This window comes from Phasianus colchicus, chromosome 1 (genome assembly GCF_987193195.1).
Source record: "Phasianus colchicus chromosome 1, bPhaCol1.hap1.1, whole genome shotgun sequence".
NCBI classification, from domain to species: Eukaryota; Metazoa; Chordata; class Aves; order Galliformes; family Phasianidae; genus Phasianus; species Phasianus colchicus.
Genome location: NC_143436.1, coordinates 140,459,129 through 140,474,084, shown reverse-complemented (window position 1 = coordinate 140,474,084; position 14,956 = coordinate 140,459,129). Strand labels below are relative to the sequence as shown.

The window sequence follows — 14,956 nt, the reverse complement described above, 5'->3', positions numbered from 1 at the left end:
GTCAGGGCTAATATATAATCACATGGGTACATACTAATCTACAACCTCATGGAGGACAATAACAAGCAACTAAGCAGTCCATGAACCTCAAGACATCTTCTTTTCAGACACATCAATACATGGTGTAACAACAGCATTATTCTGCATGGATTTAGCAGTGACACCTGCACTTAGACCATTTCAGTGAAGGGCTTTTTAAACAGCTTACAAAAATAATGAATGGGGGGTTGAAAATTGATGATCCTTGGGGTCCTTTCCCACCCATGCCATTCTACAATTCTGTGAATGAGTTTCTTAATATGCATTTAATATAAGACATTTGTTACAGCCATTTATATTCAAAATAAAATCAGCAACTTCTTTTCAGCAAGTAAATTGCTGTTTTTTAAAATACCAACTTACATAAGGCACCCAAAGGTGATCTGCAAAGACAGCCTTTCCTCCCCCTTCTCAATTGTCAGAATACAGCCAACCAGTTATTATACAGTCAGCCACTGGATTTCAACTGAAAACAAACAAATCACATTGCTAAGAGCAAAAAGTTTCACTTACCTTTCTCTCCATCTGAAATAAGATCTCGTTCTCCCTTCTGAACAACTGTCAAATTCCCCAAGGCTTGGCTGAGTCTTAAAACACATCCATGATGATCACTACTGTCTACGGGGTCTCTAAGCTATAACACAAGAATTCCACACACAGTACGTATTTTATTACTAGAACAAAATATTCTAACACAGGCTACTTCAGCATGTGTAGGGAAAAAAAAAGGCACCATCATCAGTCTTTCCACGTGTTTTTACTCTATACCCATTGCAGTTCTAGAAATACCTAAGAAAGGGTCTTCTGTAAAGGAGAGCTCTGTTTAAGAATATGTATTGCTGAGGAAATTATGCTCCAGAATGAAAACCCAGACAATGCTTATCTTGCACATAAGAAGCAGCATGTGATGTTTAGCCCAGTAATAGGGTGTTTAAAAACTACGAGACTAAACTTGTGTGTATTTAAGTATCAAAAAGGGGAAATAGCTCACCATGGCCTCATATAGTCTGCTAAACTCCATATAGTTTGGAGTAAGAATAGCTCGCTGGTACCCTTGAATAAGAGAAGGCTGCTGGGAAATAAGCCACAGTCCATCCTGCAAGAAACAGCAAGAAAAACATTTTCTGAATAGATTCTTAAATGTCAAGCCACTGAATCAATCAAAAATATACTTACGGCATCGATAATGATAGGAATTCCTTTCAGTTTTGATTTTTCTATAATAGCCTGCAAAAAAAAAAAAAAAAGCAGATAACTTTAAGTCACTTACATTTTCTTCCTGTCTAACAGGTAGGTGCCATACTGTAAGTCTGGTCATATAACATGCTTTTTCACAGTAAAATAAATCCTATTATGTTCTTTAAAGTAAAAGAAGACATTTTCATATCCTTTGGTAATTTTACAGTGGAATCATTCCCTCCCTAGTTCAAGCAGTGACAAGAAGGCTCCTACGTACAATTGATACAGTGGAATTGATAAGCAAAGAAGAAAACAATGCCTCTGATGTAGGAGACTTGTGATGCCAACTAAGTCACATACAGGAAATGTACATCTCCAAGTAACAAAGAAGACAAAAATCCAAATGAGTAACGTCAATTAATTAATTTCCAGGGTACTGAATGTACCTCTGTTTTCTTACAGTCAAAATAAACACAGCCCACAATGCTTCCTGCAAATTACTAATGATGGAATACACATACCCTCATTCGCTCCCATACGATTCTAATTTTTCCAGTTGCAGTAGCAATGTTTCCCTTCTGTTTTTAAATAGATGACCAGAACATAGCAGTGTGCTTCAAACCAACATTGCTTTTGCTTGTTTGGGCACCGTTTTCATGTAAATGTGAGACTGAAACACGACCCACTGCAACAAGCCTGAAGGCTTCTCTCGGTACACAGCTGCAGCTACATTAGGAGCCACTACAGAATATAAACCTCTCCATTACATGTACACACTTGCACAGGTCTCAGCTTGGGCTGTGTTTCACAGACTATCAGGTGTAATCCCCTCCTGGGATTCCAGAGGAATGCCACAGGTCCTCTTTTATAGTCAGCTGCTTATATAACTGAGTAGCGAATTTCATACAACTCATACCATTCAGCTATTACAAAAGTATTCAAATTTACAATTAAGTATATTCAGCAGCTGTGTGAGGATGGAATCTTAGAACGTAGCTAGCTGTGGCATACTGAACACTAGGTAGCCTCTCTTTGAAAGATTTTAAGAAACTTATGAGATAACAGAACCATAGAATGGCCTGGGCTGAAAAGGACCACAATGATCAACTAGTTTCAACCCCCCTGCTATATGCAGGGTCACCAATGACCAGACCAGGCTGCCCAGAGCCACATTCAGCCTGGCCTTGAATGCCTCCAGAGATGGGGCATCTACAACCTCCTTGGGTATTCAAGGCCAGGCTGCATTGGACTTTCAACAACCTGGAGTGGGAGGTGTCTCTGCCTATAGCAAGGTGTTGGAACTAGGTCATCTTTAAGGTCCCTTCCAACCTAAACCATTCTATGATTCTTTATTCATTAAAATTATTCCACACAGATGTGCATATTTTCATCACAGAAACTGTACTGCTTTGGTGCCTGCTGTTTTAACTTAATTTAAATTACATTTGATTTGACTCAGTGGTTACAATAAGACAATGCTGCGGATCTGGCACCCAGGTTTGTATTTTCTTCTGTATAAATGAACGGTACACATCCAGAAGTCCAGTTACCTTTGAACAGTACTATGCTATTCTTAGTAGATATAATATAGCACTGAACTCCAAGAGGTTAACAAGATAATGTGTAAGAAGAAACCCCCTAGAATCTCCTAGAATTTTTTAGTATATGAATACCATTCACTGCAACCTCGTTTTATAACCAATTTTAATTAGAAAGAATATTTTTTGTTCATTAGCAGCTTCCTCAAATTCTTTCAGTACACTTAAAATGACTAGTGTCCCACTTCTAATTAAGATGAATCCTCAGTTTATTCTGGTTTCAGTATACCAATCTTTCATGGCACTTCATTTTTCAGAACAGAATAAACATTTCTCCTAACCAAGTCTGATGCAAGTCAATATTTTTCCAAACAATTCTTTTAATTTTATTTTAATCAACCCAGTGAATGAATTTTGCCAAAGTGTTTTCTGTTTCTGAAACAATTAAGGTTTGGCTGTTGCTGTTACTGACTGGCCCCACAACTACTAGCTAGAATTTCTCTTTACATATATATATAAAACAACAGATTAAATCAGTGAATTCTCAAGGTCCACTGTTCACCTCAAGACCTTATGCTTAAGGGAAAAAAAAAGGGTGGAATTTACAAGCACAGGAGGATATGTACAGGTAAATAGCTTCTGGAAGGCTAGGTCACTGGCACACCCCCGAGAAATAAGACATTTCTTCCTAATAACATTTTGAACTCCCACTTCTCTAACATGCTCTCCACAATCTAAGTGAGGCATTTGACCTCTGCTCTGAAGAAAAATTCCATCTTGTTAAGTAAAATCTACTGGCCGAGCAACTTGTGTTGTGTACTGAGTCTCTGAGGTATCAATTTCTAATCTCACATTGAAGCGATCTTTGTTTTCTCTTTCTCCCTTTATAACACAATCAGGGGCTACAAAGTCCATTCTCTTATTTAGAAAGCTTTTTTTAATTAAAAAAAAAAAATAAATCCCAAAGTAATTATATTCCTTTCTTCCTGTTCCATAAATCCAGACAGAAGCTGCCTGTTGACAGACATGGAACCTCACAGAGGAAGTTGTGGGGAGAAAAGGGATAATGTGGTAACCATAAAAAATCAGAAATAAGAGAGCTCTCATAACATAATCACCTCCTGAAGGGCACAATACTCATTGGAGAACCTCTGCTTCTTATTGATTGTGGACAGGATTCATCTCACCTGCTGCCATTTAAAGGTCAAAAGGCTCAGTATAGGAGTGCATCTGGCTTAGGCATTGCATTTAAAGTGGCATGGATCACCTGCAGATATATCTGTCCTTCCTCAGTTCTCATAGAGAGAGCAGAGAAAACTTACTGTTGTATCTTCAGACATCAAGAATTACGTGAGATGGACTCCCTCCCTGCCTCCCCCTTTTAAACACTCTGTTACTGCAAATACAGCATACAAGAGTTATTTTAATAAGATGTGCTTACAGCAACAATGGCTACATCCTCTATGGGGGGTGTTTTATTTCTGGAAGCAGAAAAATGAATTTTCATCTGAAAATGCACCTCCATGTTCAGCATGGGCTTTCCTGTGTTAATACTTAGAGTATTTAGAAGAACCTTCATTGTGACTGTATAATAAATACAGCACAGGATATAACTTCACTTTCATACCAAAATCTATTTAATGTTGTCTACTAGGACTCCTCCTAAGAGCAAGAACTAGCTGCTCACTTTTGTCCCAAGCAGTAATCACTTACATGGGAAAGGACTTAGAATATTGCTAATTAAAACTACTAAGAAATTTTGCTAATAAAACACCCAAATTCCAAAGTTAAGGTGGGTTTGCACACAATTAAACACCAGCACATACAGCTATCAGTGATGAAACTAAACATTGCTTTTTGAAATGACCCGAGATTCACACACCTCCTGAAGGTGCTATAAGGGACAACCTCCCACACGATTATCATTTGCTAGTGGCCAGAAATACCTGACATTTAGGAATGCCCAAAATAGTGTCCTTTGGTGAGTACAATTTTTAATGGAGGTCCTAAAAGCAAGGGAACCAGAGAGGATAAAATTAACCTGAATCTACTCCCACTCTACTCTTGAAACACACAATTCCCTGAAAAATCTTTCTCCTATGACTGGCCATCTGGGACTTGTATGCCAGCAACCTACTCAGTAAGAACTGAGAAACAAGCTGTGTCACAGCAGGAGCTAGTGTTCTATCTGGATAAAGGTAATCCTTAACTGTAATTGGGAACATTTACAGAGTCAGGGCAAAGAATCTCCATGTTTATCCCCTGAAATGCAATGCATTAATTTTAGTAGAAATCTCTGTTCTCTGTTCCAGCTTTCAAATGGCAATTATAAAATAGATTGCCAAAGCCAAATTTCAATTCTCTGTTGAAAAACAAAACAAAACCCATTGAAACAGGACAAGGAGAAATGGTTTTAAGCTGGAAGGTGGTAGATTTAGACTAGATATTAGGAAAAAATTCCTTACTGTGAGGACGATAACACACTGGAACAGGTTGCTCAGAGAAGCTGTGAATGCCTACACCCTGGAGGCATTCAATGCCAGGCTGGACGGGGCTTTCAGCAACCTGTCTAGTGGGAGGTGTCCCTGCTATAGCAGCAGGTTGGAAGTAGGTGATCTTAAAGGTCCCTTCCAACCCAAACCATTCCATGATTCTATGGAAACCAGAACCAAAAATACATGAAATCAAGATCATCCATACTGGAAAGGACCTGACAAGGAAGAAGCTTGGAGAAACAAATGGGTGGAATGCTACTGAAAGAAGGTAAAAAAAAATGCAAAAAACCCAACCCACTAAATGGTTCATCCAGCCTGCAGCCTGTGACCTTTACCTTGAAACATGATGGTCACCAATGCCTCAGCAACAGAGACACGCAGGACTCTTGCACAGATTCACCGTTCTAATCTAAGGGAGTGGACTGATATAAATGAGTATAAGACACTGTCTGCAAGAAACAAGAACTAGGAAGGGAATGGGGGGAACATTTCAGGGAAGACTAAACTGCTGTGGATCTCCTGGGTATAATTGGAGGATCAGACAGCCAAGCAAGTCTTCACAGAGCATAAGGCATGAAACCTAAGGCACAAGGAGCAGACACCAGGCAGCATGCTCCAAGGGAACATCCACAGCTTCTTATAGCCAGTCAGAACTCCTCCCATCTATTGCTTGGATCAGCAATAGCACATGTATCCTATTTACTCTGCCTTTGTTCAACAGTATACAAACTGGCCCTCAATGGGATCTCAGACAAGACCATTTCATATAGTTCTGCCCACATCTGACTCAAGTGTACTTTTCAGCTTTTTAAATTAGATGTGCATGGGCAGAAAGAATATCTGCAATGATATTTAAAATATTATTAGTAGTAAACTTGTGGTTTTCCTGATGAACTGGTTTAGCTACATAATAACCTTGGCATTCTGTATTTGAAAGGGAAAAATAAGAAAATTGGAGTCAATGGTTTCAATAAAAGATTGAAACTTAATGAAACAAACAGAAAACCACTGTAGCAGCATACGAAGCAGCAACATTTATCTCACAATAGTAATTAATTTTCTCTAAAGATACACCACACTCTCATCGTTTTACCTTGCAAAGGAAAGATACTGTGGGCAAGGTTTCCTTTACTGATACCAGCAATAAACAGTGCATTTCCTAGGTCCCTTAAAAAGAGCCATGTCCCAGACCATTCTTGGCAAAATTCCTTAACCTGCGTGTTTGAAGACAGTTCATAACTCAGCATACATACAGTGCTCAGGAGAGCACTGACCACAAAATCATCCCAACACGCCAGTAAGCAGTATACCCTTGCTATCATCTCTATAAAAAGTGCATTCTACTTCAATCTGAAAATGCCACGTATGCAACTAAATTTTCTGCTAGATATTCCAAAGTAAAGACAAAATATCTTCAGTGGGCCACTGAGCAGGTGAGGTACTTTAAACAACAGGTTGCATGTCAACAACTTGCCAGTAACCAGACTTCTGTGAATAATGTCTTCACTTGTCCAATAATGTCCACTTGTCAGATTCCCTTGGCATCTGGGCACTATGTACCTTGCGACTGGGTCTATGTTCATGCACCTGGAACTCCAGTCAGCTGAGGCCTGCGAAGTTCATCAGCATTACAGAATTATTTGAGTCGGATGGGACCTTTAAAACTCATCTAATCCAACTCCCCTGCAATGAGCAAGGGCATCTACACACCCACAGCTCAACCAGGTTGCTCAGGGCCCTGCCCAGCCTGACCTTGGATGTCTCCAAGGATGGGGCATCCACATTTCTGGGCAACCTGTTCCAGTGCCTCATCAACCTTATTGTAATAAACCTTTTTCTCATATTCAGTTTAAACATTCTTTCTTTTAGTTGGAAACCATTTTCTCTTGTCCTATCACCATAAACCCTGCTAAAGAGCCCCCTTCCTTCTTATAGCCCCCCTCTAGATACTGAAAGGCAATTATCAGGTCTCCCTGGAGCCTCCTCCAGTCTGAGCACCCCCAGCTCTCTCAGCCTGTCCTCACAGGGAAGGTGTTTCATTCCACGGATCATTTCTGTGGCCCTCCTCTGGATGTGCTTCAACAGGTCTGTGTCTTTCCTGTGCTAAGGACTCCACATCCGGACACAGTACTCCAGGTGAGGTCTCATCAGCACAGAGTAGAGGAGCAGGATCACCTCCCTCATCCCGCTGGCCATGCATCTTTTGTATATGGTTGGCTTTCTGGGCTGTGAGGGCACATTGCTGGCTTGTGTCCAGCTTGCCATCCACTAGTATTCCTAAGTCCTTTTTCAGCAGGGCTGTGCTCTATCCTCAGATCCCCCAGCTTGCACTGATTTGGGGAGTAGGCATGAGTTCCCACAAAAGACCTTGCACTTGGATTTGTTGAACCTCATGAAGTTCTCCTCGGCCCACTGCTCAAGCCTGTCTAGGTCCCTCTGGATGGCATCCCATCCCTCAGGCATGTCGACTGCACCGCACAGCTTGGTGTCATCTGGGAACTTGCTGTACTCAATTCCCACTGTCGATGTCATTGATGAAAATATTAAAGAGCATTGGTCCCAGTACTGACCTGAGGGTCAGTTATCCTACTCTGCGGTCCTCTGGCAGGGCAGTCAAAGAGGCTGACAGGATCGTTCTCTAAAAGTACAGATACTAGTTCAGAAATATTGGTGACACCGAGGTGACTGACATTACAGGTTAGCTCCACTGTTCATCATGTGCTACTAACCCGAAAACACTGGGCTGACCTGGGCTCTCGTCTGACTAAGCTGCAGTAGCCAGATTCGAGGCAGCACACTCCCTAGAACACTGCAAACCAGCTCCTACAGATGGGCACTAAAACCCCTAATAAGTATTTCTGTGTTCCTTGCTTCGAGTCTGGAAAAATGCAGAATTAGCATGGACTCAGCTTCATAGAGGTCAGGAGGCAGCTCTGTGGCAGAGATGCTTGGAAAACGTGCTTAGCAAGCACAAGTTTGTCGTCTTGCACAACTTGAGGCAGGCAAATATTCCAAGTCCAGGCTGTGCTCAAGGCTACAGCCACAGCTGCTGGGGATGGCGGGTTGGGCAGGGAAAGGAACATCCCTAAGCAGTGTAACTTTGATACAGAAGGTTTAAAAAATATGTGAAAACTGGAGTTCCACTGCTTGAGATTCTTCACATTAGAGCCATCTTCCAAGTTAACTGCTTTTTTAAGCTACTGGTGGAAACATGCAGATAACTTCAAAAGGTCCTGCTCTGGTCTCTGTTAGTTCTCACACAGTAATCCAAGAACTCGCCCTCCTTCCAAAATTCAGCAATGTCAATCAAAGTCTTGCTTTGTGAGCAAGACTTCTATATATCACCTGCTCAACTGCCTCAGTTTTACGTTACCTGTATGCATAACTATAACTAGCTCATTAATCATCCAAGCTCTCAAACCTTACATATGAGATGATTATCTACTGACCCCCACTCACACTACCTGAATGAAAGAAACATTTAACAGAGAAAAATATCACTTCCCTGACACAAATAGCATCTTTATCTCATAGTTTATGTGGCATTCAATGTAAATGGGTCTTTTGTCTTTTAACTCTGCTGTCACACGTTGGGCCCTTCTATCCAAAACTTTAGGTACACAGGAAAATATTTCATTTAAATCAGACAGATGATGGAAACAACCATCCTAAAGAGTACTCTGCTACCTCATACAGTGCTTTGGGAAATGTTAAAATCTGTTGTTGAAACTAACAGGACTGAAAATGCCGTAGATGGCAGTTCTGTTCTATATAAAACAGTTCTGTTCTATATAAAAATAAAAAAAAAAGAATGATTTACTTGTAGATTCTCTGTTTGAATTCATAGCAGATCATTTGCTGACTTGAAGGAGGAACTACAGCTTAACGTTTGCTTCAGTCATATGCTAAATGTTAAAAGCGACACAATTGAAAATAATATCTGAACAGGAGAAGCAAAAGCCTCCAAAATGCTATTCCAGTTATGCAGAAGAAAGAACACTCCGTTTTAGTCACCTCCCCCCCATCAAATTTATGCACAACTAGAAACCACTTGGGATGCTATATTTAAATATTCCCATCCCTAAACTCATACAAATCCTGCTTAAATGACAATCTTGTTTACTCCAATCTTAAGCAAGAATTCTGAATCAGAATGAACAAATACACTAAGTTTTCACGTGCTGTCTCACCCACTGAACACTTACAGTCAGAAAGCAAACTCCTTAAGGTTTCCAACTTATGGTTGGTTATGTTAATGTTCAATTGGCTGAAGATATTCCTGGTGAGCTGCTGGCATTTTGCCTTAAAATGAAACAAATAAACTTAACCTGAACTCTATAAGTTATCACTGCCAATTTCTTTTTACAGTTTCTTGCTGAATACTGCTCAGAAAGAGTTGAGAAGGCATTCAATGCCAACATTTTCCTTACAAACACCTTAAGCTTCAAAATCAAGTTAGACAACAATATAAGCCTGCACACAGAAAGCAAATAAACATCCCACTCAACTGTGAATGACTTTCATCAAGACCCATTACATATATTAGAGAATAAATTCTGCTTGCAAGCTGCATAAACCTGTATTTAAGGTTCTGTTAGCATATTTTCAAACACTGTTCTTCTAATCAAGACATCTGTGTGGAAGCCACTGAATACTAATAGTTCTGAGCATAAGCAGCAATACTGCTTAGCATAACCAACAGCATTTATCTGCCTAGGGCTGGTGATCCCAAGTTGTACCTGTACCAGTATAACTCCTACAGAAATACAATCATATCCCTGCACCTGTCTCATGCTAAGTAAAGGTATCCTCAGCCTAAATCCTGAAGACGTGGGGCCTGAAGGTGCGAAATGAATCCCACCAACAAAACAGAAAGGCAGAAAGGCTGATACCTCATTTGAGGTGGGACCGGGAATCCACTAAAAGAAAAATCTTCAAATGGGCTCCATGGAGGTGATCCATGACAGTGACCCAAACTTCAGTTACTCCCAGCAAGAGGTATTTAAAGCCAAGAAAATTCCATGCAACCTTAACTAGAGATTCAAGAGAAAATGAGTTTTCTGAAGCATATATCCCAGCAGATAGAGATCTTCAGTAGAAAATGCTCTTTAAACGACTGGTGTGGGAGCCTCAGGAGGATAGCACTGGGGAAAGTGAGAAGGCTGGTGTTATCTACCAACACCAGTGGTCAGAAATGACAGCCAGAAAGGGTTTCAGTCAGAAGAAGAACCCAGCTGGCATTCCACACATTGGAGTTAAAACAAAACTTGAGAATTGAGTAAGAGGAATGAGCGTGCAGTCTGAGAACCCAGTCGATTTTACCCTGTAATGTGAGTTACACAGAGCCACTTTGCTATCAATCATTACCTCTCATACGGAATGAAAGTAAGCCTGCTCTGCTGAGAACAGCAATTTAGCTTTGCTGCTGTAAGACGAAACACAGAAAGGCTGAGTCCAGGATTCAGTGCTACTAGTTCAGGGAAAGAGGCAATGAGCCCAGTGACAACAGAAAATGATTTCAACATCAGACATGCTTCAATTCGGATAAGGCTCTTCATAAGGACAAATGCTTTTCTCTACCTGATACCAATAGTAACTGCTATTCCAACAGCAATTCTGTATCAGTCCACTTGAGAACAGAGCCAGTAATGTACCCAATAAGAGATTCACCAAACTCAGAAGCAGAAAATTTGTTAGGAATATCACACTCGTGACAGGATGAGAAAGGGAAAGATACGAAAAGAGGCTGGAAAGTGATACAGGACATAGCGAAGCCATGAGTAACTGCCAGGCAGCAGGCAGAACGGAGAACATCCAAAAGCATGAGGAATCACTGTTTGCTCTTCCCAAGGACTACACAACAAAGATAATACTCCTTTCCAAAATCTTCTTAGGAGCTGCATTCATCACCCTGCAGGATAGGAACTTGGTTCTCTCACAAGCCTGAGGAACTGCTCTTCAGGTGGTAATTGCCCTGGTTCAATTAAACTCATGCTACAAGAAAAATTAGATCACTATAAGACCAGAAGTGCAAACATCCCTGAAATGGTTGAATGAAAGTCCTTGTGGTGGGCAGATACGATAGGGGCACAGTACTTCCATGTGAAATAAAAGGAAAATAGCCAATAACTTTGGAAACATGCTGCCTTTAAGCACTGACCGGCAACAGTATGAGCAACCTTGGCCTTGCTTGAATGACAGCTAAACTGTCTCAACAGAGTCTAAACTAGCACTAGCTGCATACCAACGGCAGTGGACACAAGGAAGCAGTGGTACTTTTGTCTCCAGCCAATATCAGAGACATCGAAGGGGAAAAAGAGATAGCCTGATGTTGCCTACAAGGAAGCTGGTTGCGGAAGACAATCTCCACAAAGGATTTGGCAATGGCACTTTGGAAGATTGAAGCAGAACAGCGAACAGAGATAATTCAATCTGCATGCTCCAGAGCTGAATCTGCATGATCCTTTGTTCCTTTCTCTTTCAGGGGAATAGCTTGGACTGCTTATTTGCTCCAAGAGTCAGAGAGGCCAAGTCTCGAGCTTCTATACCTGCACGGAATCCAGCTTGACAAGTATTAGGATCCAACAAAAGATTTCATTAGTACATTTTTTTGTGAAACTGCAGACCCTGAGCCTGCAAACCCATACCTAGGAAGCATCAGATCTCACCCAGGCAGCTGAGGAGTAGTATGTAAAAGTTTTAGCACAGGCTCACACAAGAGAGTGACATATAACTTTTTGAGTAGCTTCTCGTAGCAGGTCTTGTAAATGGAACTACAACCAAAATCAGTTAACCATAGGAAACCTAAGAGTATGTCTTCAAAGAGTATCACTACACTCAAGAAAAGCATAACAGGAAACTGATCATAAAATGCTTCTTTTCCACTAGGTTGCTGAAAGGACCTGAAACACCACACCCATTGAGGGCATTAAGACAGCGTCCTTTCTGTGTCTGAAGGGAGGCTATGGAAAAGAAGGGGACAGACTTCTTAGTAGTCTGTTGTGATAGGACAAGTGGAAATGGTTTCAAACTAAAGCAGGGGAAATTTAGGCTGGATATAAGGAAAAAAAAATTTACAATAAGTGTAGTGAAGCATTGGAACAGGTTGCCCAAAGACATGGTGAATGCACTCCCCCTAGAGACGTGCAAGGTCAGGCTGGACCAGGCCCTGAGCAACCTGATCAAGCTGTAGGTGTTCCTGCTCACTGCAGGGGAGTTGGACTAGAAGATCTTTAAAGTCTCTTTAATCTCAAACAATCCCATGATTCCATAAGCGAGAAGGAAGTGGGCGTCTCATCAAGATACAGAATCACAGAATGGCACAGGTTGGAAGGGACTTCAAGGATCATGAATCTCCAACCCCCCTGCCACACGCAGGGCCACCAACCTCCACATTTAATACTGGACCAGGCTGCCCAGGGCCCCATCCAACCTGGCCTCAAACACCTTGAGAGATGGGGGCATACCTATCAACCTCTCTGTGCAGCCTGTTCCAGCACTTCACCACTCTCTCTGAAAAGAACTTCCCCCTAACATCCAACCTAAATCTTCCCTCCCTCAACTTAAAACCATTTCCTCTCGTCCTGCTGTTATCTACCCTTTCAAAAAGTTGATTCCCCTCCCCTCTGTAGGCTCCCTTTAGGTACTGGAAGACTGCAATGAGGTCACCCCACAGCCGCCTTTTCTCCAGGCTGAACAAGCCCAGCTCTCTCAGCCTGTCTTTGTAGGGGAGGTGCTCCAGTCCCCTGATCATCTTCGTGGCTCTCCTCTGGACCCTCTCCAACAGCCCCATGTCTTTCTTGTACTGGGGGCACCACACCTGGACGCAGTATTCCAGATGGGGCCTCACAAGAGCAGAGTAGAGGGGGACAATCACCTCCCTGTCCCTGCTGGCCACCTCTCTTTTGATGGAGCCCAGGATACCATTTGCTTTCTGAGCTGCAAGAGCACGCTGCTGGCTCATGCTAAATTTTTCATCCACCAGGACCCCCAGGTCCTTCTCTGGAGGGCTGCTCTCAAGGACCGCTCCTTCCAGTCTGTATGGATGCCTGGGATGCCTCTGGGTCAAGTGCAAAACCTCGCACTTTGCTGTGTTGATCCTCATTAGATTCACCCGAGCCCACCTTTCAAGTCTTTTGAGGTCAACCTGTGTCCAGGTCTTGGGCCCCCACAAAAGAAGGATGCAGAGCTGTTGGAGCAAGTCCAGAGAAGGGCCATAAATGTGATCAGAGGGCTCTCTTACAGCAAAAGGTTGTGGGAATTGGGTTTCTTTAGCTTGGAGAAGGCTCAAGGGAGACGTCATTGTAGCCTTCCAGTACTTAAAGGAGCTTATGAGCAGGAAGGGGAGTGACATTTTATACAGTCTAATAGTGACAGAACAAGGAGAAATGACTTTAAACTAAAAGAGGGGAAAAATAGGTTAGCTATTAGGTGAAAATTCTTTATTCAGGGGGCAGTGAGGCACTGACAGAGCTGCCCAGAGAAGCTGTGGTGCCCCATCTCTGGAGGCACTCAAGGCCAGGTTGGATGGGGCCCCGGGCAGCTTGAGCTGGTGGGGGGCAGCTCTGTCCACAGTGGGGGGTTTGGAGCTTGTCAAGGGAGGTGATCCTCCCCCTCTACTCTGCCCTGCTCAAGCCTCACCCTCACCTGGAGTACTGTATCTAGTTCTGGACTCCCCAGTACAAAAAAAGACAGGGATCTCCCAGACAGAGTCCAGCAGAGGGCCATGAAGATGTTAAAGGGCCTGGAGCATCTCCCCTGTGATGAAAGGCTGAGTGACCCAGGTCTGTTTAGCCTTTAGACTCAGAGGTGATCTTACTAATGTTTATAAATATCTTAAGTGTGGGCATCAAAGGGACACGGCCAACCTCTTTTCAGCGGTCTGCAGGGACAGAACAAGGGGAAATGGCCATAAACTGGAGCATAGGAAGTTCCACACCAACATGCAAAGGAACTTCTTCACAGTGAGAGTGATGGAGCACTGGAACAACTGGGAGTTGTGGATCTTCCTCTGGAGATATTCAAGGCCCACCTGGATGCCTACCTGTACAGCCTGCTATAGGGCACCTGCTTTGCAGGGGAGTTGGACTCGATGATATCTAGAGGCTCCTTCCAGCTTCTACAATTCTGTGATTCTGTGATCTTTAAGGTTCATTCCAACATAAGCCATTCTATGATTCTATGACAACATGAAAGCAAAGTAGTCTCTGGTTTCGAGTGACAAGGTATATACTCTTGTCAACAAATATTACAGCTATTTCACAATAAATCACTGTCCATTGTCTGATACCAGAAACTGCAGAATACTGAATTAGTATCTTGATTTCTCAAAGCTCAGAAGAGAGAAAAAAAAAGCAAACACGTGCCTGTTTGGACAAATACATTTGCTGACAATGTCTGTACAATTCTGACACGACCCAGATAGAAACAGCATCTGAGAGGCGATGGACCACTAAGCCTCATTACTTCAATGAGGAAAGAGGAACAGAGGAAACCTCTCATTGTCACTGCCACTCTGATATAAAACCCTGAAACAAAAGCAGACGCTAATCTACATCTCAGCAATGTACTCAAATGACAGCATGCTGAGGTTACCTTAAAGAGATGAGAGAGAATTACACACTCAGCCAGCGTTTTAGAAAAGTTTAATATAGCAGTGCTATCATCACTTGCTTGGTTTTTGGAAGGTGAAGAGTGATACAAAGC

At 42.2% G+C, this 14,956-nt stretch overlaps 1 protein-coding gene across 2 annotated transcripts in view; it reads right to left on the bottom strand.

The window, feature by feature from the left end:
- Window positions 1-14,956, bottom strand: part of NAXD (NAD(P)HX dehydratase) — a 50,818-nt gene that overhangs the window by 11,663 nt on the left and 24,199 nt on the right. For both annotated transcript variants that reach the window (XM_090128760.1, XM_090128749.1), the window contains exons 8-10: window positions 1,216-1,266; window positions 1,031-1,135; window positions 553-673 (exon numbers count right to left, since the gene is read on the bottom strand). In XM_090128760.1, coding sequence (XP_089984886.1) covers window positions 553-673; window positions 1,031-1,135; window positions 1,216-1,266 — 277 coding nt within the window. The remainder of the gene's footprint in view (window positions 1-552; window positions 674-1,030; window positions 1,136-1,215; window positions 1,267-14,956) is intronic.